The 23,313-nt window shown below is 40.2% G+C and overlaps 1 protein-coding gene across 1 annotated transcript; it reads right to left on the bottom strand.

Moving 5' to 3' along the window:
* Positions 1-606: 606 nt before the first annotated feature.
* On the bottom strand, positions 607-1,569 carry LOC145089488 (putative serine/threonine-protein kinase PBL22). Its single transcript, XM_079027919.1, has one exon. The coding sequence runs from the start codon at positions 1,567-1,569 to the stop codon at positions 607-609; it is 963 nt and encodes a 320-aa protein (XP_078884045.1).
* Between the last annotated feature and the right edge of the window lie 21,744 nt (positions 1,570-23,313).

The raw sequence follows: 23,313 nt of genomic DNA, 5'->3' as shown, positions 1-23,313 counted from the left end.
GTTTTCTATTTTATTTTAAAATATCAGTTTTTTATTTTTTTTATTTAGATATTTTTTTTTTACTTTTTTTAATATACATTTATGATTTAACATAAATACAAATTATACAGACTTTTTTGAAAAGCAAATTTTAGTCATTTTTATCATTACATATATACTGCTTTTTAAGATTAAAAAAAATGTTACTGCTGCATTATGCACATTGGATGTGATCTTAATTAATCGATCCCCAACATTGATTTAATCAAATATTGCTCCAAGAGATCGTAGTGCCCTCATAACAATTCAAGGACTGGTGCTTGCAACATCAAAATAATGACTCACTTTCACTTTCCGATATCTTTACATTGCCTAATCCATGACAAACTTTTTGGGTTCTTTCTGATTCATGGATCCAGGCTAGAGTCTCTCTCAGATGTTCATAAACAAATTGGAAATTAATTTTACCTGAAAATCTGTTTCCAGAATGTGTTTATGGAGGAAAGATAAGTGTTTTGGTTGACTGTATTGTTATAATAATAAAAAAAACAAAGATTATAGTCAAGATTAAAATATGCATGGAATAATTTATAATATATTATATGCAAATATGTTTCCTTAAAAATATCAAACAAAAAGACTTACTTGGAAATTCAACGCTTCCTCAATCGCCTTGATGATCCTATCCATCGTGGGGCGTTTCTTTATGTCCATGTTAATGCACTCATGTGCAATTTCGTTAAATTTATGAAAAGACCTCATATCAGTCCGATCTTTGATAGTGGGATCTTTTAACTTGTCAAGTCCGTCAACAAGTCCATGATCGTCATAATAACTTCGGACTATGTCGATCAGAAACAGTTCATTGGTATCTTCTAAGGGCCTTACCTTATAAGCCATCATCCCACTCGACACTTCAAACATTACGACTCCAAATGAGTATATGTCAGACTCTTTAGAGAGCCTACCTCTTTCGTTGTAAACCGGATCCATGTAAAACCTAGTACCAGAAGGCCTTGTACGGACGAGGGTATCTTGCTGATTTCTTGGACTTAATCTTGACAAACCAAAATCACATATTTTGGCTTCCATATTTTCATCTAACAAAATATTTGCACTCTTCAAATCTCTATGAATTACTCTGCTGTGCTCCCCAAGACCAGAGTGAAGGTACTTTACTCCTGTTGCTGCCCCTAAGCATATCTTCAGGCGCTGTTCCCATGTTAGGCGACGCCTCCTATCTGGGTCTTGGAGGTGATACTCAAGGCTTCTGTTTGTAGCATACTTGCAAACTATAATTTTCTCATTTGCATCATCACAGTAGCCAACGAAAGGGATGATGTTTGGATGGTTGAAACTTGAAACCAACTTGACTTCATTATGGAACTCGTCGGTTCCTTGATAACCTTGAGGATCAAGGCGTTTGATGGCTACTAGCTGGTTTCTCCAGCGGTTAGAGAGTTGTCCTCTGTAGACCAGACCAAATCCACCATCTCCGATTAGAGTTTCTGAACTGAAGTTTTTTGTGGCCCGAGTGATCTCCACTAGTGGGATTTGAAATTTTTCTAGGTCTACCTCTGAAAAAGGCATTGTTTTTTATTGGTGATTAAGTATGATTAACTGATTATAGGTATAGCTGCTTTTCTTTGAACATATAGAGAACCGAGTTTGCTTAGAAGCGCATTACAACAGTTCACTAGCATCAGGTGCTTTACCATTCATCACTCAACGCAAGTGAACAGAACCGCCTCCTAGGATGCTCTCACATGGAATGCTGGCCAGTACTCATCACGAATGAGCACAAATTCAAGGTACAGTTCACTGGCATCAGGTGCTTTACCATTCATCACTCAACCCAAATGAACAGGACCCCTCCTAGGAGGCTCTACTCAAGAAATATTTGCATTAATGTCCCGTCATTTAATACCAATTTTACATTTTTTTTAACTTCTTATTTATTTTTTATTTATTAAATTAATAAAAGTACATAACAAAATATAAAATAAATCATACATTAAAAAGATGTCATCCATATGTCCAAAATAAGACAAATATTGCATATTATTTGTATCAATATTAATTGAAAATTATATTAATCGGTAAAAATAGTTCTAAATAATCTTTTAAACTTGATAGTAATATTTTTGTTGAGGTGGTATAGAGTCACATTAAATTATAACTAATATATTGAATCGTCTATATTTTAGGCTATACGGTGTGGGTATATCATATCCTCACGTGTGAAATCCGACGTCGACTCCGTTCTTATGCGTGCAACCCAATGTACTTCGTGGTATTTTTGACAATACAAAATACAGAAACACATCAGAATCTACGTCACGATCTGACAAAACACATATGACAAAAGCAATTTGAATAAAACAATGACAATACTTCACGATCTGACTTTTGGCAATACTTCATGATATTTTTGACAACACAAAATAGAGAAACACATCACAATCTACGTCACGATGGGCTGAGTATATATAGTAAAAGCAATTCCAATAGAACAATGATAATGTAGATGTCCCCTCATCTCCAATGAACACCTATTCGAGAAATATTTGCATTAAATAGGGAGCAAACCCTAAAAATTTGGTTTTGTCCAAACCATGCATACGCCCTACGTACTCCCACGTACGCCCGGCGTAAGTAGATGAAGTCTGACATCATCAATGGGCTAGTACGCTAAGCATACTCATAGAGTACGCCCGACGTACTAGCCAGCGACCAAAGTGTTAATAATTTGCAATATGGCTTAAAAGTGAAACTTACCAAAACTTGAATGTTACATATACGGTTGGGATTAAATAGCCATATAATCCTCGACTTCACCTTACTTCCTGCTTTTTTGGTTGTGGACTTTGGGTAGAGTTTATTATTCGACACTCTATTTTTCCCCATATTGTGTATGACAAGCATCCACAAAAGCAACCAGTGGTACGGGAGCGAGGATAATCCTCCGAAAAGTGCCTAGAAATTTAGTTATAACTCGTATGAGAGGTAGATGTTAGCATACCTAGGAGTGGTCTAGTGTAATGACTTAGGACCTTGGGATGAATTCCGAATCGACTACGGATAGGTGTGGAAGGTAGTATGGGGTTGTACTGCTGAAAGCACAGGATCCATATGATATTTAGGAGGAACTTTGAGGTTACTAGGGAACTAATAAGAGGGTAGCCTGGAGTGTTGAGCACTGTGTTTGATGTTTGATATTTCCATGGTGTATTTTTTATAGTATGGCGGCTATTGAAGATTCAAAATTAGGAGTTGTCAACTATGATAGAGAAGGTCTGAGTGAGGAGGAGATCCGCATGATCATTGCTGCCGGAGTGGCCGTGGCGATCAGGAAGGAAATGTTGGGTTTTATCTACTCTACCATCCATATATACAACCCTAATGCTTTGGATCTACGTTTTCTCTAGTTATACATGCAAAAAAATATCCAAAGCATGAAGCCTACAACTAGCATGCAATTTCTATATTTGAATCATAAAATATAGTTAGAATAATACCTCAAGTGTGATGCCTCAAATGGTTCACAAACACCATGAACAAATGAGGACTTTGAGAGAGTATGGAGCACACTAAAATCGGTTATATGAACTCTAAAAATACTTGGTTAACCAATTTTAGGCCAAGGGTAACATATATATATATATATATATATATATATATATATATATATATATATATATATATATATATACTATCTTATAAAACAAATCCCACTATTTCTAAAAATAGATTGAATAAAATAATAATATTTTTTCAAGACGTCCAAATCATTAAGCTAATTGTACAACTAATCACTAATAAAATAATATTAAAATTTAAACAAACTCCTATAAATCTTCTCTTCCAAGGTTTTGACCAGATCTTTTTTCATCCAAATAAATACTCAACACCTTATAATTTGGTCATTTCATGAATTTTCTTTATTTTTAATATGACATGTTTCCTAAAACAAACTAATGATTGAATTGAAAATAATCAATTCTCCATCGAAAAAAATTAATTGTCGAAACAAACTATTTGTCGTCCGCCGCTTTGCGCGGGTAAACGGCTAATATATATATATATATATATATATATATATATATATATATATATTATATATATATATATATATATATATATATATATATATATATATATAGTAGGATTCCAAGAGTCATAGGAAAACCCCAAATCCATACACTTAGGTTATGATCCATAACTCATGCGGGCTAACTCTTCATGGATATTTACATAAACTTAGCCCGTCATGGATCAATAGCTCAATCCATATATATATATATATATATATATATATATATATATATATATATATATATATATATATATATATATATATCACTGATTTACATAATCAGTCCCCGTTAATTTAATTAGTCTCTTTTGATAACTAAATTAATTCCAGATTAAATCTTGATCAATACTAATTAAATAATATGATTTCACAATTAATATAGTATACTTGTAATATATTAATAAATCATAAATAACCTCTTTCTCAAATATCCATCCTATCAGATTGTTCTGGTGAAGGCAACCCAAATGAACCATGCTACTCTCGGGTCAAGTACATATCAGTTATATTAATGGGCTTAGACACCTAATACAATAGTCTCCCACTTGAATAAGTCTAATAATTATTTTTGCAAGTACGACTTAGTCAATGACGTGTCCGTTAGATTAGGGATCATATATTCCTCCATTCTACAAGATATAATATGGACTAAGACATGGATTATAATGTAACACCCGATTCCAGGTACGTATTTAAATTCAAGAAATTTTGTAATTTACTTTGGGACTTGGCGAGTTGGAGGCCCAACTCGTCGAGTAAACTCGACTTTTGATTGGGGGTTTAAGTGACCTACTCGACGAGTCGGAAGACCGACTCAACGAGTAGGACTGTCTGGATGAAACCCTAATATTTGGGTTTGCCCCTATTTAAACACCTTATAACACCCCAATCTAGCCCCCATTGTCCCTCCCAGCCCAAAGAAAACCCTAACTCGAAACCCTAGCCATTATTGAGTGTTCTTGAGCTTTGTGGTGCAATTTTTTTGTGTGATTGAAGTTTGAGAAGGAGAAGGAAGCTTGTGAGATCAAGAGGAAGTAAGAAAATCCATAGTTTTGGGTACATTTCCAGCTTATTTGAGGTATAAAGCTGAAACCTTAGCTACTCATTGCTTAGATCTTGATTTGGGGCTATTTTCTACATTTTTCTATGTGTTAGTGAAGTCAATTTTGGGATTGGGTGTAGAAGTGGGTTTGTGCTTCAGATCTGGAACCATTGAGGGTTCACATGGCATAAAGGTGCCAAGTTTATGGCCATGGGAGACCCATACATCTTGTAGACCTCCTTTTATGGCTTTTTGAGCCAAAGGCCCCATGTATGTATGAAACATCCCAAAATACCGACCCAAAAATTTTTGTTTTTTTAAACATTATAAAAACCATAATATCATCTAACATTTAATAAAGCCATGATTCAAGCGTCTCAAAAGGACATAGTAAACGTATCAAATTAAATTAATGTCAATATCATATCAAACATCTAAACAAACTGTTGGGTAGCGTAGCATTTTTGATGTATTGCGTCCATTGGGCTCGGTTAATAGTCCAAGTTTTGTTACTCCGGTTTGGGCCTGTCCAACCGTGAGCTAATAGGGTTTAGTATAAATTAATGTGCTTGCATGCATATTAGGTTAACGATTGATAGAAACGTTTTTTTAGACGATAGTAATTACGAAAGATCACAGATTTATTTCTTCATCGTTCTTGTAAACCCTAAATCATCTACAATAGAAGTTCTTTATCGAGCTCTGCTGAGGATTGTTGATTAATCATTCGACATCTTTGATCCGCTTTCGTGTTCTTGCTGTTTACTCGTTTATTATTTTACCTATTTTAAAGATCTAATCGATCTTCAAGTTAGTTTTTAACTTATCAATTGGTATCAGAGCAGGAGGCTGTGTAAATCATACACTTCTTTTCTATGAAAAAGGTTTCGATTAGGGTTATTCCGCATTTACTGATATTTATTGAGCCGTCATCTCATAATTGACGTAACTCGATATTTATTGTTTTGCCCTAATTCAATACATTACAAGTCTGATCTTTTAACAGGTTATTCGATCAAGTATGGACGAGTCGCAATCCAATCCTATTAATATTTCGAACAACATTGGATCAACAACGAAGATTCCTATCCTGTACACCCATGATTATGAAGTCTGGGCGCATCACTTTGAAGATTATGTTATAGGATCTGAGGATAATGGATACCTCATCTGGGAAGCAATTGTTTCTGGACCCTTTTCTCATTCAGCAACTTCAAGGATTATTAAAACTCAAAAGGAGTATAATGATCTTTTGAAAGACGTTAAAGACATTGCTCAAGACGAAAAAGATAAATTTCAGTGCAATATCAAAGCGTTAAGATTAATCAGATTCGCTCTTCAATCCGATACTTTCAGGCTGGTGAGTTCATGCACGACTGCAAAAGAAATATGGGATAGGCTATGAGAATTGTACTCTACGGACGAAGATCTTGAACACTCCATTCAAACCTTAATCTTGTCCGAGTTTGGTGAATCCAAGCAGGGAGCCGAAGAAACAGTGACTTAAACGTTCGATCGCTTCAATCATCTTCTTAGCAAGATGATTAAACATGACATTGAAAGGAAGCTAATTGAGCAGAAGGTTACGTTTTTGAACGGCCTCAGATCAGAGTGGAGGGCTGTAGTGTCCACAGTTAAAGCGCATGAACAATTCAAATCCTACTCTTTAGCAAAATTGGTGGGCATCCTAAAATCTCAAGAAAAGATCATGTTACAGGAGAAAAATGTGGTCTCAAGCCTGGGTTCGTTGGCCCTCCTGTCCAAAAGCAAAGCGATGATGGAGGAAGAAGACCTCAACTTGGAGGACTATGACCTCACTTCTGAGGACTATGCTATGATGGTGTCAAACCCCAAGAGGTTTATCAAGAAGAGATTTCCCACCAACAAGAACCGAAATTGGAAGGGGAGTTATAGTTCTGAAAAGGTCAAAGATGAACTGAAGGCTGAAGAATCAAAGAAGGAACCGAAGGCTGAAGGAGATTCGGGAGTGAGCTGCTATTATTGTGGAGGAAAGAACCACTATGCAAAAGACTACGTCCTCAAGAAAATGGAAGAAAAGGACGATGAAAAGGATGAAGAAGCTTTGTTGCAGAAAAAGCTAGATGAAATCAGGAAGAAGAAATCTGCTGCTAACCCTTCTATGAATGCTTTAATTATGCAGGGTTCAGTAGCTGATGATGAGCTCGGTGGCGTGGAGGTCTGGTCAACCGACTCTGAAGATGATGAAGTAAGGAAGCCTTCTCATGGAAAGGCTTATGTGGCGAAAGAAGAGAGCAGTGGAGGAAAGTGCTTGATGGTGTCCGACGTATCTCAGATGAGGGGATACAACACAGATGGTGGGAATGAAGACACGAAGGAGCAACATAATTTGTGCTTTACAGCTAAACCGCTTAGCATGCAGTTCAACGAGCTAGATGAACTGATCAAGAAGGTACAATCCGTTTTTGTTTCATTCAAAGTCCCGCAATGCTCATACGAAAAAGAATTAAAAAGTGTTAATTCAAGAATCTCTCATCTAGACAGTAGTTTAACTCAAACTCGGGTCACCAATTCTAACCTAACTGACCAATTAAGCAAGGTGTCTTTGAAGAGTGAGGAACGGCGAATGTGGATCGAACTGAAGGAGTCGGAGTTAATCAAAACAAAAGATGAAAACATTTATTTGCAAAGAGACAATTTAAAGCTTTTAAAACAACGAAATGTTTTTTGTTTGATTGCTAAACGTCTTTACACTAATATTACTCAGCTTCATTTGGATTGTGAAATAGGACAAAAGATTCATCGCATGATTTTACCCTTCCTTGAGTTTAAGGAGGATGAAATTGATGATGAAGCGTATAATTGTGAAAGTGTTATTTCATCTGAGGATGTTAATCCGACGTATATGTATGGACTGGACAAAATCGAATCTTTCGTTAAGTCCAAGGACCATAAGGACATGCTTAAAAACCTTTTGGATGAAAATGATAAACTGAAACTGAGAACCGAAACCATACAAAAATTTGACTCATTGAACGCCAACTTGAGCTCAGAAAATAAAATTGATGTTGAAAATGCATCTGAGCTTAATGAGGACGACAATATGAGTGAAATTTCTGTAGAGGACACAGTTGACTGTTCAGAATTTGTCAAGAGCGAACCCGAAAACCACAAGAATCTCATTTCAGAAAATTCAGTGGAGTTTGTTCGTTTGTCCCAACAAAAGTCCCTGATTCTTGCAGAGAAGGCAGTAGTATACCAAAAGGTTAGAACCACTCCAAATCAGGTGTATAAGGTCACAGGCGTAACCGAACATCAGACTGCTGAACTCACAGCTATTGTAAACGAAGATAATGCTGATGGCTGTGACGAGTTCTTCTGGTCAGCTCCCATTGACAATGCTGATGAAACGGTAGGTCTATCTGAAAGGACCTCATGGAAAAGCAAAGGCAGATATGTGCCAGAACCTTTGAATAAACCTGATAACTTCGATGTGCCAAGTACTAGTGGTACAAAAGATGTTCCTCAAGAAAAAGGAATTCCTGCAAAAGAAGTCACACCTCCAAGTGAAACTTCATCAGTTCAGAGTGAACCAACTAAAGAAAAACAGAAACCGAAAGCTAATATCCATCATTAACCGAAGTAGATGAGAAATCAAAAACAGCAAAGGAATCAGAGATACAGAAAGAATCTCTCTGAAAGAAAACAGTTTTGGCAATCTCAGAATGCGTATTTCTCACATCAAGACAGGAACTTAAAGTCAGAGAAAAGTCTTGTTGAATCGCAAGAGAGCAATAACAACCGAAAGCAGAGGTTCGGTTCAGAGAAAAACATCAACTGAAAGCAAAGGTTCGGTTCAGAGAATGATTCCAACCGAAAGCAGAGGTTCGGTTCTGAGAACAAAAGAGATCAAAATTCTAGGGTCGGTCCCACTAATGATCAAAAGCAAAAGGGTCACCTAGAATCTCCAGCCAAGAAATCATCTCAGTCTAAGCTCTCTCATTCTAGCTCTTCTGATTCTTCCAATTCTTCTAAACCCCATTCTAAATTCCATTCTGTTCACTCTCAAAAATCTCAATCATCTGCTAAAAAAAAAGGAAAACAGAAGGTTTCATCAGTTAAACCAGAGTCCAAACCTAAAACAACGAATCCCAATAAAATTAAGGTTTTCACCATCAAAAAGAAAGATGACACAACACTAATAAAAAGAACATACCTTGTTGACATCTCTCTTACTATTCCTGTTCCTGTGAAAAGCTCACGTGGACCCAAGAAACTTTGGGTTCCTAAATCTACTTAATTTTTGCAGGTTATCAGTGACGAGCAGTTTGACGAAGAATGGTACATTAACAGTGGCTGCTCGCGTCACATGACAGGAAGGAAGGAAGAGCTAAGGGAATACATGTCTCTTTCAAACGGTGGAAATGTCAAGTTCGGTAACAACTCCTTCGACACCATAAAAGGCTACGGAATGATTACAAACGGTGATTTCACGATAAGGAAGGTTGCATATGTGGAAGGACTACAACACAACCTCATCAGCGTATCTCAGCTTGTTGGAGGTACCGGTCTCAAAGTCTCATTCGACGATGAGGGCTATGAAATAATTGAGAAGAAGACGAACAGAGTTATTCTCAAATCGGAGCGTAAAGGTGAAATGTTTCCCCTAAACCTCAAACCAATCAAAGGAAACCCAACTATCTGCCTGTTATCCAAAGCACAATCTAACGAAAGCTGGTTGTGGCACCAAAGGCTCTCTCATCTTAACTTTAAGGATATCAACAAACTTGTCACTGGAGGTCATGTTCGAGGTCTTCCATTGCTCAAGTACGATAGAGATCATTTGTGTGCTGCATGTGAAATGGGGAAGCAGAGTCATCAAAGTCATCCATCAATAATAAACATTAAAGTTGTTGAACCACTAGAATTACTTCATATTGATTTGTGTGGTCCATCATCTATCGAAAGTATCGGTGGTAGCAAGTACATTCTTGTTATTTGTTGATGACTTTTCGCGGTTTACATGGGTGTTTTTTCTGAAGCTTAAATCTGAAGCGACTCATAAGCTAAAGGTGTTCATCAAGCAGATTGAAGTACAGCTGAATAAAGTCGTTCGCAACATCAGGAGCGACAATGGACTGAAATTCAAAAATAAAGAATTCGAAGAATTCCTGGCAGAAAAGGGAATTAGTCACAACTTCTCAGCTCCATACACACCTCAACAAAACGGAATTGTCGAAAGACGAAACCGATCATTGTGTGAAGCAGCCCGAACCATGCTAAGTTTCGCTTCCTTACCTCTTTATTTTTGGGCTGATGCTATTTCTGCTGCTTGTTTTACACAGAACAGGTCATATCTCAACAAGCGATTCACTCTCACTCCTTATGAGATCATCAACAACAGGAAACCGAATGTTAAGTTTTTCCATGTGTTCGGTTCACGGTGTTCCATCTTCAATTCTAAAGAACACCACAACAAGTTTGATGTCAAAGCCGACGAAGGGATATTTCTGGGCTATTCTCTTACTTCTAAAGCATACAGGGTATTAAACAAGCGTTCGAGGAAAATAAAAGAAACTTATTACGTGACCTTTGACGATAGCTATGTCAAAAAGCTAAAGGAGAACGAGGACACAACTGGAGAAATCTTTCCTCAAACTGGACAGGTCACAGCCTCAATCGCTAACCTATTTGAGAAGTTCATGGAGTTGTTTGATGAACCAGAGAAGGCCACTCTCTCAGAAGCCAGCGCAGCTGACAACAGGGTAGATCATATGAAGCAAATTGTCAAAGATGCTGCAAAGAGAATGAATGAAGGAGGATCAAGTTCTGACGATCCTCCACAACACAATGCTTCAGTCGAGGGGGAGGATCCGCCATCGTCATCACAGCCGAGCTCACATGTTGAGGGGGAGCTAAGGTCTCAAACTGCTCCCGAAAGCACTTCACCAACTGAAAGTACAACACCAACCGAAAGTGCCTCACCACCCGAAGGTGCATCAACACCTGAAAGCTCAACACCACAAGAAACCTCTGTAGCTCAAAATACTCAAGACATTCCTGAAAGCTTATCTGTCGAGGGGGAGCATGCTAATATGTCTTACGACTATGAAAGTCAATCCGAACCAGAAGAGATGATAAACGCTGAATTGGATCCAACCTTTGATCCAAACTACCCTCCTCTCATCAAATGGACCAGAGATCGTCCTGTCACTCAAGTTGTTGGTGATGTATCTGAAAAGGTTCTGACCCGATCACAACTCAAGGAAAAACAGACTTCCTTGTTTTCAAAAGTCGAATTATGTATGTTTAACTCCTTCGTATCAAAAGTTGAACCAAAGACAGTTAACACTGCTCTTGATCACTCCGATTGGGTTCAAGCTATGCAAGACGAACTGAATGAATTCGAAAGGAACAAAGTTTGGAGACTCATTCCAACTCCTCCAGATGCCTCGGTTGTTGGTCTTAAATGGGTCTTCAGGAACAAAATGGACAAGGAAGGGAACGTGATTCAAAACAAAGCACGTCTTGTAGTGAAAGGATACTGTCAGGAGGAAGGAATTGACTATGAAGAGACTTTCGCTCCTGTAGCTAGGCTGGAATCAGTTAGAATATTTCTCGCCTATGATGCACACAAAAACTTTGAAGTCTTCCAAATGGACGTCAAGTGTGCATTTCTCAATGGAGAACTTGAAGAAACTGTGTACGTGGAGCAACCTCCTGGATTCGTGAATGAAAGGTATCCTAATCATTGTTATATTTTCGATAAAGCCGTGTATGGACTGAAACAAGCTCCAAGAGCCTGGTATGAAACGCTGAGAAAGTTTTTAAAGATGTCCAAAGTCAAACAAGGTTCGGTTGACCCAACCTTCTTTCGTAAGAAGGAAGGTTGCCACCTTATGATTGTTCAAATTTACGTCGATGATATCATCTTTGGCTCAACGAATCTTAGCTTAACAGCTGAATTCAGAAAACTGACGGAGACTAAATTTGAAATGAGCTCAATGGGTCCTATTAACTTTTTCCTTGGTTTAAATATTAGACAGGGACCCGAAGGCATCTTTATGAATCAGGAAGCTTACACGAAGACTCTCCTTGCAAAATTTGGCATGATGGGAGATTCAAAAGTCAAAGTTCCAATGGCGTTCGGCACCAAGCTCACTCCATCCTTGGATAAACCGGCTGTTGATATAACGCTTTATCGCCAGATGATCGGTTCTCTGATGTATCTCACTGCTAGCAGGCCTGACATAATGTTTTCTGTTTGTTACTGTGCTAGATTTCAGGCCAACCCACGCGAACCTCACATGCTTGCAGTGAAGAACATTCTACGATATCTCAAGCGAACTACCTCTTTAGGTCTATGTTATCCATCCAACTCAGGCTTCTTCGTTCAAGCCTACTCAGATGCAGACCTTGGAGGTTGTGGACTAGATAGAAAAAGCACCACTGGAGGCTGCCAATTCCTTGACGGGAAGTTGGTTAGCTGGCAATAAAAGAAAGAAACGTGTGTGTCTTTGTCTACAGCTGCAGCAGACTACATTGCAGCTGCATCCTGTACCTCTCAAGTGATTTGGATCCAGAGTCAACTCCGAGACTATGGACTCAATATGAAAAAGATCCCACTATATTGTGACTCTGAAAGTGCAATTAGGATCTGTCATAACCCAGTGCAACACTCCAAAACTAAGCACATAGCACTGAGGTATCACTTCATCAAAGATCATGTGGAAGATGGAAACGTTGAAATTCACTTTGTTAGAACCACTGATCAACTGGCTGATGTCTTTACCAAAGCCCTTCCTGAAGCATCATTCAACAAAATTCTACAAGGGCTAGGTATGATGGAATCAGAGTCAGTACCACAAACTACCTCTCAAACTCACAAGTAAGAAGCGAAATAGACCGAACGTTCGGGTTTGGTTTTTGTACTCAAGTACCGAAATGAATCGAACGCTCTGGTTCGGTTGGATAATCTGTACTTCGCTCATCAATCAAAGGTAGTTTTCTTGGTTGTAAATTTCATGTATAATGGTTCCTATTATATTTCTCTTATTGTCAAAAGCATTTCCTTTTTGAAAATCTTATTTCTTCGGTAACCGAAATAGACCGAACGTTCGGGTTCGGTTTTTCAAAATTTTTCAAAACCGAAACCAACCGAATGTTCAGGTTCGGTTTTCCAAAATTTTTCAAAACCGAAACCAACCGAACGCTCGGGTTCGGTTTTCCAAAATTTTTCAAAACCGAAACCAACCGAACGCTCGGGTTCAGTTTTCCAAAATTTTTCAAAACCGAAACCAACCGAAGGCTCGGGTTCGGTTTTTCAAAATTTTTCAAAACCGAAACCAACCGAACGCTCGGGTTCAGTTTTCCAAAAATTTTCAAAACCGAAACCAACCGAACGCTCGGGTTCGGTTTTCCAAAATTTTTCAAAACCGAAACCAACCGAAGGCTCGGGTTCGGTTTTCCAAAATTATTCAAAATCGAAACCAACCGAAGGCTCGGGTTCGGTTTTTCAAAATTTTTCAAAACCGAAACCAACCGAACGCTCGGGTTCGGTTTTTCAAAATTTTTCTCAACCGAAATCAACCGAACGCTCGGGTTCGGTTCCAAAGTTTTTTTTTTTCTCAAAGATTTTTTTAATCTTTTTATTTTATTTCTTAGTCTTATTTTTATTCATTTTTTTATCACTTTTTTATTTTTTATTTATCATTTTTTTTATATATCAAAAATTCCAAAAATACTTCTTTTCTTCTAATATCAAAAACTCCAAAAACAGTTTGTTTTTTTTTATTTATTTTTTTTTGGCTTTATTCTTGTTTATGTGTTTGTTTATGGGGAAATAGTTGAATTAGTTAAGTGTCCCTAGAAGCATGCTGCTGTATGTGCCCAAAGCCTCATCAGATTCTGAATAATAGCCTTAATGACTTGGTATACACAAACCTTGTCTTCCCAATTAGGTTGTCACATTTATTCTAATCATGAGCTACCTAACTCTCTTCTCACATGAGATAAGAGTTTTCTGCTAAGTCCTATTTTTCACAGCAGAGGTACTTCGATTTCTTACACCATCTCTATTACTTTCTCCATTAAATTCGTTTCACAAACGTAACCCTTGAGACTCTCAGAAAATACCACTGAGGTTTATGGTTACTCAAAAACTGCATTTATGATCTTAGTCTCGTGCCACTACGAACTAAGTGAAACCCAAAATTCAATACCCAATCTGAATTGACGGTGAACAATTAATTTGCTCAAGTTTTCACTAATGAATTGACGGACGTATCTTCATGAAATCTCAAATTTTTATTTTGTGTGATTCCTATGAAATTGTTAAAAACCATAACATTTCTTCCCTTGGGATCCAGGTTTTAATCTTTTGTTGAGATTTTATATTTCCCAGCCACTTTAAACTTATTTCAAACCTACTTGTTCAACAGACTACACCGGTCTCATAAGTACTTTATTCACTTTCTATCTTATTTCAAGATTAGAACTGTTGAATCAAAGCAAAAGCCACCCTAAGAAGCCTAATTAAAAGAAACCTTTCAACACTTCTTAATAAGTGTTTGATCGTTATTCAACGAGAAACCACACTAACACTTTAAGGTCTCTCTTGACTTTGAAGGAAGAGATTCGTGCCCAGGATCATTTGTTTCGTGTCTTTATTGACATCACAATTTTTCCTAAAAAGGATTGCTTTATTTCTTTTCTTTTACACCCTTAGCACGAAAATCTTTGATTTTCCAAAATTATGGTTATAATAATTACAGGCTTTTTCATTGGATTGGTGGTCGATTAAAAGCTAAGGTCAATTTTAATCCACGTGGGCGTATTATTCAAAAGATGCCGTTACATTTTAAAGGGATAAGATGAAGAGTTGCTGACTCAGGCGGGAGTTTAATTGATTTGATTTCAACCGGCGGAAAAGGGAACGCGTGCGAATTTGAAATGTCTAATCTCTAACTGACGTCACAGACGCGTGTGCGAATTTGAAACGGTTCTTCTCTGGCACAGAAAGGGCGCGTGTGAATTTGAAACGGTTTATCAGAAACGACGCTTGATGGGAGGCGTGTTCTTCAGAATCTGACACTCTCTCTCATGCGTGATCATCGGTTCCCTCACTGTCACGCATCAGTCACTCCGGAAAACTCTTGGTATTTCGATAGAAGATTTGGGAAGATCTTTCTCTCTCCTTAAACCCTAGTATAAAAGGCGACATCATCTACCATTTACCTCTTTACTGCAATCAAATTTCCCAGAGCGTAAGAATTCCCTGAACCCTAACTGTTCATCATCTTCTTCCCTCTCTTCAACAATGGCAGATTCATCCTCTGTTCACGCTACTTCTCACATCCTTCCCATTCGCCCTCAACAATGTCTCATCATCGACTTAACCCCTCACGCATATGACTCCTACATGTTCCCAATCATCGAGTGCTTAAAGTATTCGCCGATTGCTCCTGCACTTTCAAGGGCGGAATCAGTGCCAAGGGAGTTCTTGTCGCAGATCTATGCGACTGCTCATTACGATAAAGTGGTCGATCGGATTTTCTTTGACGTTTCTCATCACAAAGCGTCTATCTCCAAGCAACGCTTTTGTTCTCTGATAGGGTTTGAAGCTGATCCTACAAGGGTTAATCCATAGACAATTCCTATGGGGCACCTCTTCAACATGTTCTACAATATGGGGTATACGGAGGCGCTGACTTCCATCGCCAAGTTCAAGAAGTCTTGCTTGCCGCCACAGTGGAACGGCATGTTCACTGTGCTATTCAAGGGTCTCTCTGAAGAAGCTCTGGCTCAGATGGCTCCAGTCGACTGTTCCTGTCCATCTTGTACGGTGTCTACAACGGCATTAATGTCGATTATGGGTTTGTTCTCTGGCAACAACTCATCCAGAGTTTATCTTCTTCTTCACGGCATTCAGAGGTGTCGTATGCGAGGTTTTGGACCCTGATTACGAAGTGGGTCATGGACAAGTACAGCATTCCCACTGTCGCCTGCGCACCGATGTCTTCGATTGGTACATTCCACACCACGAAGATCATCGTCTCAGATGCATCCAAATTCCCATTTGATGGTTCCATTTCGGAAACCATGTTCGCTGATGTTGCAGCTGACAGCAGAATCATCCGGACCTACAAAGAGTTCAAGCGGTCTGGTCCAAGGGATCTCATGCCGGAGATGCTGAAATCGATTCACGATGCCAATAAGCCTGCTCCGAGAGGCAAAAAGGCAGACAAAGGGAAACAGGTGGCGAAAGGGGCTAAAGGCCCTTCTCCCAAGAAGAGGAAACCCACAAAAGCTGCTCAGTCACCGCAGCAGAAGAGGCGAAAGACACAACCAAAGAGAAAGCTGATTATTCCTTCCTCTTCCAGTGAGTCGTAGGGTGAGAGTTTGGATTCTGACGACTCTCCAAGAGGCAACACACCACCCAGATCACCTACCCCTGAAATGCAAATCCATACTTCTCCAATTCCCTCTCCTACTCAAACAATCCCTACTTCCATTCCCACCATAAACCCCTTTACCCATATTCGCAAAACTTCATTCCCAATGCCACCACCCATCTTCACCGATGCAACAACAACATCCACTGCAAAGGTTACAACCAACGTATCAGATACGGGGGTTCATACTGATGCAACCGAACCACCACCAGCAACCGAACCCATACACACAACCGAAACCCAAAAAGCACCCGAACCTACCCCTACTCAAAAACAACCTGAACCTACCCCTACACCTACACCCGAAACAACCCAAACCGAACCCACCCATACAACCGAACCACCAGCTTCACCACCACCACCATCTCCCGGTCATGCCTCTGACGCGGATGATACTTTCCTTGGCGGGGAAAACATGCAATTTGATTCGGTCTATTACAGTCCATTTCAAGTGCAGAGCGACGATGATGATGACGCTCTAGTCACAAAGAAGCATCTTAAGGAGCTACATGACAAGGTCGACTTGCTCATTGCTTCTTCCTCTACCTCTCAATCATCCCTCTCTGAAGCTGCTCTTCAGAAGATTGTTGATGCCTTCTCAAGGGCTCAGCATGATTCGGTCGCTTCTGCCACCGCCGCTATCGATGCCTCGACGAAAGCCTGTGAGGCTGCGACCGAAAAAGTCGATAAACTATTCTCTGATGCCTCTACCCTGTTACAGTATTTACAGGAGAGTGCAGCTGCCACCAAGACTACGTTGGAACCAATTGTTCAGCAGTTGGCCACGTTTGTCTCTACAGAGTTGAAGTCCTTTGCCACACTTCGTCAATCTCTGACAGACAACTCTGCCTTCCGTGCTTCCATTGACGAGCGCCTTTCTAAACTTCAAGAGGATTTGGCCGCTGAGAACTCATTAATGGATGTCTTGGCAAGGAAGACCACTGCCCTAAAGGTCAAGAGTGCTCAACTCTCCCATTCTCAACAACAAATTGACACTCTTCGGTCCGAACGGGAGGTCATCAAGACGTGTGTTTCGGATGTCCACTCAGCCATATCCAACATCCTGGAAGCACATGATCCCATACTCAATCATTCTGTGAGGCGTACCCTTGCAGAGAAGCTCGCTCCTGCCCTGGATCTGTTAAGTAAAATTGAAGGGCTACCCGATTTCGTGTCCAATCCGAAACAAGGTGGAGAAAAGGAGTCTGGATCTCAGCCACCTCATTCCTCAAAGGCAACTCACACAACCGAACCTCCTCCTATAGGCCAAGCCTCTGGTTTGGGTGTGAAGGATAAAGGCAAGAAACTTGCTGAGGAAGAAGAGGAAGATGATCAGGAAACCATTGCCGACTTGCTGAAACGCAAAAGTCGACGCAATGTTGAAGATGATAATGTTCGTGTGGCAAGAGAAGCTGAATAAGCTGAACGCAAAAAGAAAGAAGCCCACGACCTTCTCGAGAGTAGGAAGACTCTTTTTCCTGCTTGGACTCTCGAAAGGATGATAAAGGAGGCAATCGACACTCCGAGCATCTTATGGCTTGAACCAGTTATCTCATTTGACTGTTTCAACTCTGTCGACTCTCAGTTCGACATGCCATTGACCCGAAAGACGTTCATCTTTCACGCCTTCGCCAACGTTGCCGAGTTCCCTCATCCTCATCCAAGGTTGATCGGGAATTGATTGAATTCTATCTGAAGGCTGCTCAACCTCAATATCAAACCTGGAGCGCTCAGAAGATCATCAACGTTCGGGTCTTGAAACCGTACACCGAAGGGAGGTTTATCAACGTTCGGTTCAAGGTGCTCAGGGGATCTGCAAAAACTGAACATGCCATCTCTTTAGTAGATCTACCGAACCTCAACCCCCATGACTGGATCATCTTGCACAACATCCTACTGACTAATGAAGCTGAATATGGTCCGATCATTGACCATCTCAAGAGGATGCTGGTGTGCTATATCATGGAGGTCGCACTGATGGATCAGGAGATTGCAAATGTCTTCAAGAAGAAACCGAAGATATCTCCTGTTGGCTCGGCCAGTGATCTGAACTAGATGAAGATGGGAAAAATTGACCCGAGGCGAAACTCAGTCATGTTCACTAGGAGTGAAGGACAGAAATGTCTCTTTGCCTTAGCTGATAAACATCTTTATACCACTGCTTGTCTAGAGCATGTGTTGGGGATCATCCATAGATGCAAAGATAATACAGCGGATGATATCAAGTATTTTGACGATATGATACAATGGTACATTCGGTTCAGACAAATGATTCTCGTGCTTATATCACGTCTGTTTGATACTGTAAAGAAGAAGGTTCCTGCCGCTGGCCCAAGCAAGAAGACGAAGTGATTTCGCTCCAATTTGACGCGAAGGGGGAGATTGTTGGGTAGCGTAGCATTTTTGATGTTTTGCGTCCATTGGGCTTGGTTAATAGTCCAAGTTTTGTTACTCCGGTTTGGGCCTGTCCAACCGTGAGCTGATAGGGTTTAGTATAAATTAATGTGCTTGCATGCATATTAGGTTAACGATTGATAGAAACAATTTTTTAGACGATAGTAATTACGAAAGATCACAGATTTATTTCTTCATCGTTCTTGTAAACCCTAAATCCTCTACAGTAGAAGTTCTTTACCGAGCTCTGCTGAGGATTGTTGATTAATCATTCGACATCTTTGATCCGCTTTCGTGTTCTTGCTGTTTACTCGTTTATTATTTTACCTGTTTTAAAGATCTAATCGATCTTCAAGTTAGTTTTTAACTTATCACAAACTCGTAGAATAAAACTGTGGTGTGTGCCATGCCATCGTCCCGTGCTCTTCCCCTTGCTAGCGGAAGTACCTGAAACCAAAACTAAAACTGTAAGCATGAAGCTTAGTGAGCTCCCCCAAACTACCACATCGTACAAACATATACACACATATTGGGCCTTGCCCATTACATCGGACCTAAGTCCGGAAACTGCATCAGACCGAAGTTCAGAACTAACCAGGGCCTTGCCCTCTGCATCAGACTGAAGTCCGGAAACTGCATTGGACCGAAGTCCGGAACTAACCAGGGCCTTGCCCTCTGCATCGGATCGAAGTCTGGAAACTGACTGAACATAGCATAACATAATCATAACTACTAGCATAAACACATATACTGCATACTGCATCGGACCGAAGTCCGGAACACATAACACAAAAACATGCTTGAGTCACAAAGACATCAAGCACACTGAACTACTGCATTGGACCAAAGTCCGGAACTACTGCTAACTAAAAGGGTCGGCATTATGGTCGTATACCTGTTCCTACTGGAAAGGAAACTCACCTCGTAACGCTGGCGGCTGAGATGCTAAATCTGAAACTGGCTGACTGCTGCTTCAGAACTCCCTGGCTACAAATTCCACAGACACTAAATCAGATACTGATAATTGTTCTCAGGATAAAATTACTAATTTACCCCTGGTCAAAGTCAACTTTCAGTTGACCGGACTCTCCGAGTTACGCCGTCAACTCGCCGAGTACCTATCACCTTTTCTAATCCTCTACTCGCTTCAACTCATCGAGTTTGGCAATAACTCGACGAGTTCTCCTTCCGTACTAACGTCGAATCTAACTTCATCCGAATCGCCGAGTAGTATGAACAACTTGTAGAGTTCTTCTTCATTATATGAACACGTCCAAACTGTGACTCATCGAGTTTTATGAACAACTCCTCGAGTCTGTTCTTGAGGCAAGAAGATTGCCTTGCACTCACCGAGTCTCTTGCATGCCATTACTATACAGTCGATTCTAGTCGATTTTAGTGCATCCAATTCATAGATCTGGGCTTCTAGGGCTGGTTTTGCACGTAAAGTTTCCAACTTTACGTGCATGCACACGAGAATGGGGCTAAAACACCAAAATCATCCAACACTAAGCACTTAGGGTTTGGAACAAGGCTATATTTGCATAAAGGTAGCTATATTGAGTTCCTAGAGCTCAATAACATCCAGATCTATGGTCTCCATCCTAAGGAGAGCTCAAATCTCGAGTTGAATCATATAAAGCTCCAAAAGGGACATAAACAAGCATAAAAGAGGGTTTAATGGAAGAATAAGCAAGATAATAAGTTTATTACCAGAATATGAAGCAGATGCAAGCTAGCTCTTGGATCTTCTTTCTCTTCTATTGACTTCCTTTCCTTCCTTTTCTTCTACAACTCCCAAGCTATCACAAAATACTCAAGCTCAACAATATGGACTAGGGTTTTATAGAGAAATGCTCTAAAGGTGTTGGAGGTTGGGGTGGGAGGCTATAATGACATTTAAATCGGGTACAAACCATGGGATTTAGGGTTTCATCCAGACTAGCGGACTCGCCGAGTTCGGGATACAGGCTCGTCGAGTCCCCTACTAAAGACGCGTGCAAATCTCGTCTCTACTCAACGAGTTGGTCTACTGACTCATCGAGTTCCTCTTAAGGAGGAAAAAATACTATATTTAAATTACATACCAGAAATGGGGCGTTATAATGTACATCAAGTTTGAAGCTTTACGTATAAAATGGACCCTAGGAGGCCAGATCTATGGTTTTGACGCGTTAAGGCCCATTATAATCGACTGTATAGCTTTGGACATAAAGGGTCTCGACGAGTCATTCTTGGGACTCGACAATTCGGGTATTGGTTCCACGACCTTTTTTGTTTTGAGGGATCTGGTTGAGTCTAGAAAGGGACTCAACAAAGATGGACGTGATTATGGATATGGGAATCATGGGACTTGGCGAGTGTATTAGCAAACTCGGTGAGTCCAAGGCAATATCCCAACCTATGAAGACGGACTCGACGAGTTGTTTATATAACTCGGCGAGTCATAGACTGGACACGGTCATATGATGAATATGAACTCGACGAGTTCAAGAAGGAACTCGGTGAGTCGGTTGAAGATGGACTCGATATTATGGTTGAAGGAGAACCCGTCGAGTTCTTGCTAGACTCGATGAGTAGAGTCGGGGGTTGTATCGTTTTGAAAGAATATGGACCCGACGAGTTGGTGGACTAACTCGGCAAGTCAAGTCAAGTGGAGGTTGACTTTGACCCGGATTTGCATTGACCCTTGTAAAGGTCACAAGTATGAATTTCTAAGTTAGAAAGGTTGTTGTGTAGGGATTCAGGAATCAAGGGGAGTTGGTTTCATACCGAGATCAGTGCAGACACTACACGACTTCAAGGTGACTTTCCTTCTAGTAGGGGTGGGTCTACAGCCACAATGTCGGCCCACAAGTAAGAGTGTTGGATAGATGATTGTCTTTCTGATAATTATCAAGGATTGATATGTGATATGCTTACTTTGCTTGATATGATTATTATGCTTAATATGTGTTAGCAGTAGTAGGAGTGAAATAGTCCTCGGTTACCGGTTGAAAGATACTGAAGGGAAGGTTAGCTCCCAGTTACCATTTGAAAGATACCGAAGGGGAGGTTATTTCCCAGTTACCGATTGAAGGATACCGAGGGGGAGTCCAGCTCCCGGCTTTGCCTGACAGTTATCGGTTGAAAGATACCGAGGATTATGCATTATTTCGTATGGGTATGATGGGGGAACTCACTAAACTTTGTGCTTATGGTTTTTAGTTTTGCTTTCAGGTACCAATTCATCTAAGGGGAAGGAGTCGCCGGCATAGCAGCGCTTCACACATTTGTACATGATTTCCGCATTTGAGAAGCTTGGGATTTGTACTCTGATATTATACTATTCGTTGGAATGTTTTTGAAACTTATGACTTATGATTTTGTGGTAAAAGGAATTGTAATGTTGTTTTCTGATGAATGTTTCTATAAGTAATATATATTGAAACAAAAAATTTTGAATCCCGATTTTGGGATGTTACATATAATCATTCTCTCTGTCCATCTGTTGTTTCCTGATTTCCGATTTATGACGACTAACTAATTGAACAAATCAAATCAGTCCAGACTTGACCAAGCGCTGAGGGTGTCATCACTTAATCATTGAGGGCTAATGAGGTTACATGTCATGGAGCGAGAGGTTCAAGGTCTAGATCTAGTTCTAGATCAAGCTCGGGTGTGGGATCCTAGCAGGTTGATGACAGGCTGCACGAGTTCATCGCATCTGTGATCACGAGAGATATCCTTGAGGCGACCCCGGTCATTTTCATACCGATCAAGGAGGGGATTATTAAGCTGATATAGGATCGCCTTCGGACATTCAGGAGTGATTTGGGATCTAGCCAGTCGGGTAGGCGAATGTTGTCCTTCAAGGACTTTAGGGGGAGTGGTGCGCCATATTTTTATGGGGTGAAGAACCCAATTGTGGCCAGGAGATGGATTGCAGACATCGAGTCTACATAGTTGACGAGCTTCTATCCGGAGGGGTCAAATGTCCGCTTTGCTATAGGTTGTTTGAGGGATCAAGCCAAAGATTAGTGGGAGTTAGTGGGTGATTCACTGGGGGACCCGGCCATTGAGGCTATGACTTGGTCAGATTTTTTGACCAGGTTCAGGGCTGAGTTTGCACCGGCTATGGAGCTTCAGCAGCTGGCCAAAAAGTTTCTTGATATGAGGCAGACTACTGAGACTGTGGTGGAGATCACTGCCAAGTTCCAGGAGAGGGCCTTGTTGGTACCTCAGTATGCAGGGGATGAGGGGATGCGAAATACCCGCTATCATGATACGTTGAGGGCTGACATTCGGGAGCATGTCAGCTATTCTGTTTGCCCGACTCTGGATTCCATGATTGTCAGGTCGAGGGAGAGGGAGCTCGATTTAGAGCACCT

This window comes from Lactuca serriola, chromosome 2 (assembly GCF_051521515.1).
Source record: "Lactuca serriola cultivar US96UC23 chromosome 2, Lser_US96UC23_V15, whole genome shotgun sequence".
Taxonomy (NCBI): domain Eukaryota; kingdom Viridiplantae; phylum Streptophyta; class Magnoliopsida; order Asterales; family Asteraceae; genus Lactuca; species Lactuca serriola.
This window is presented reverse-complemented; position numbering and strand designations above follow the sequence as displayed.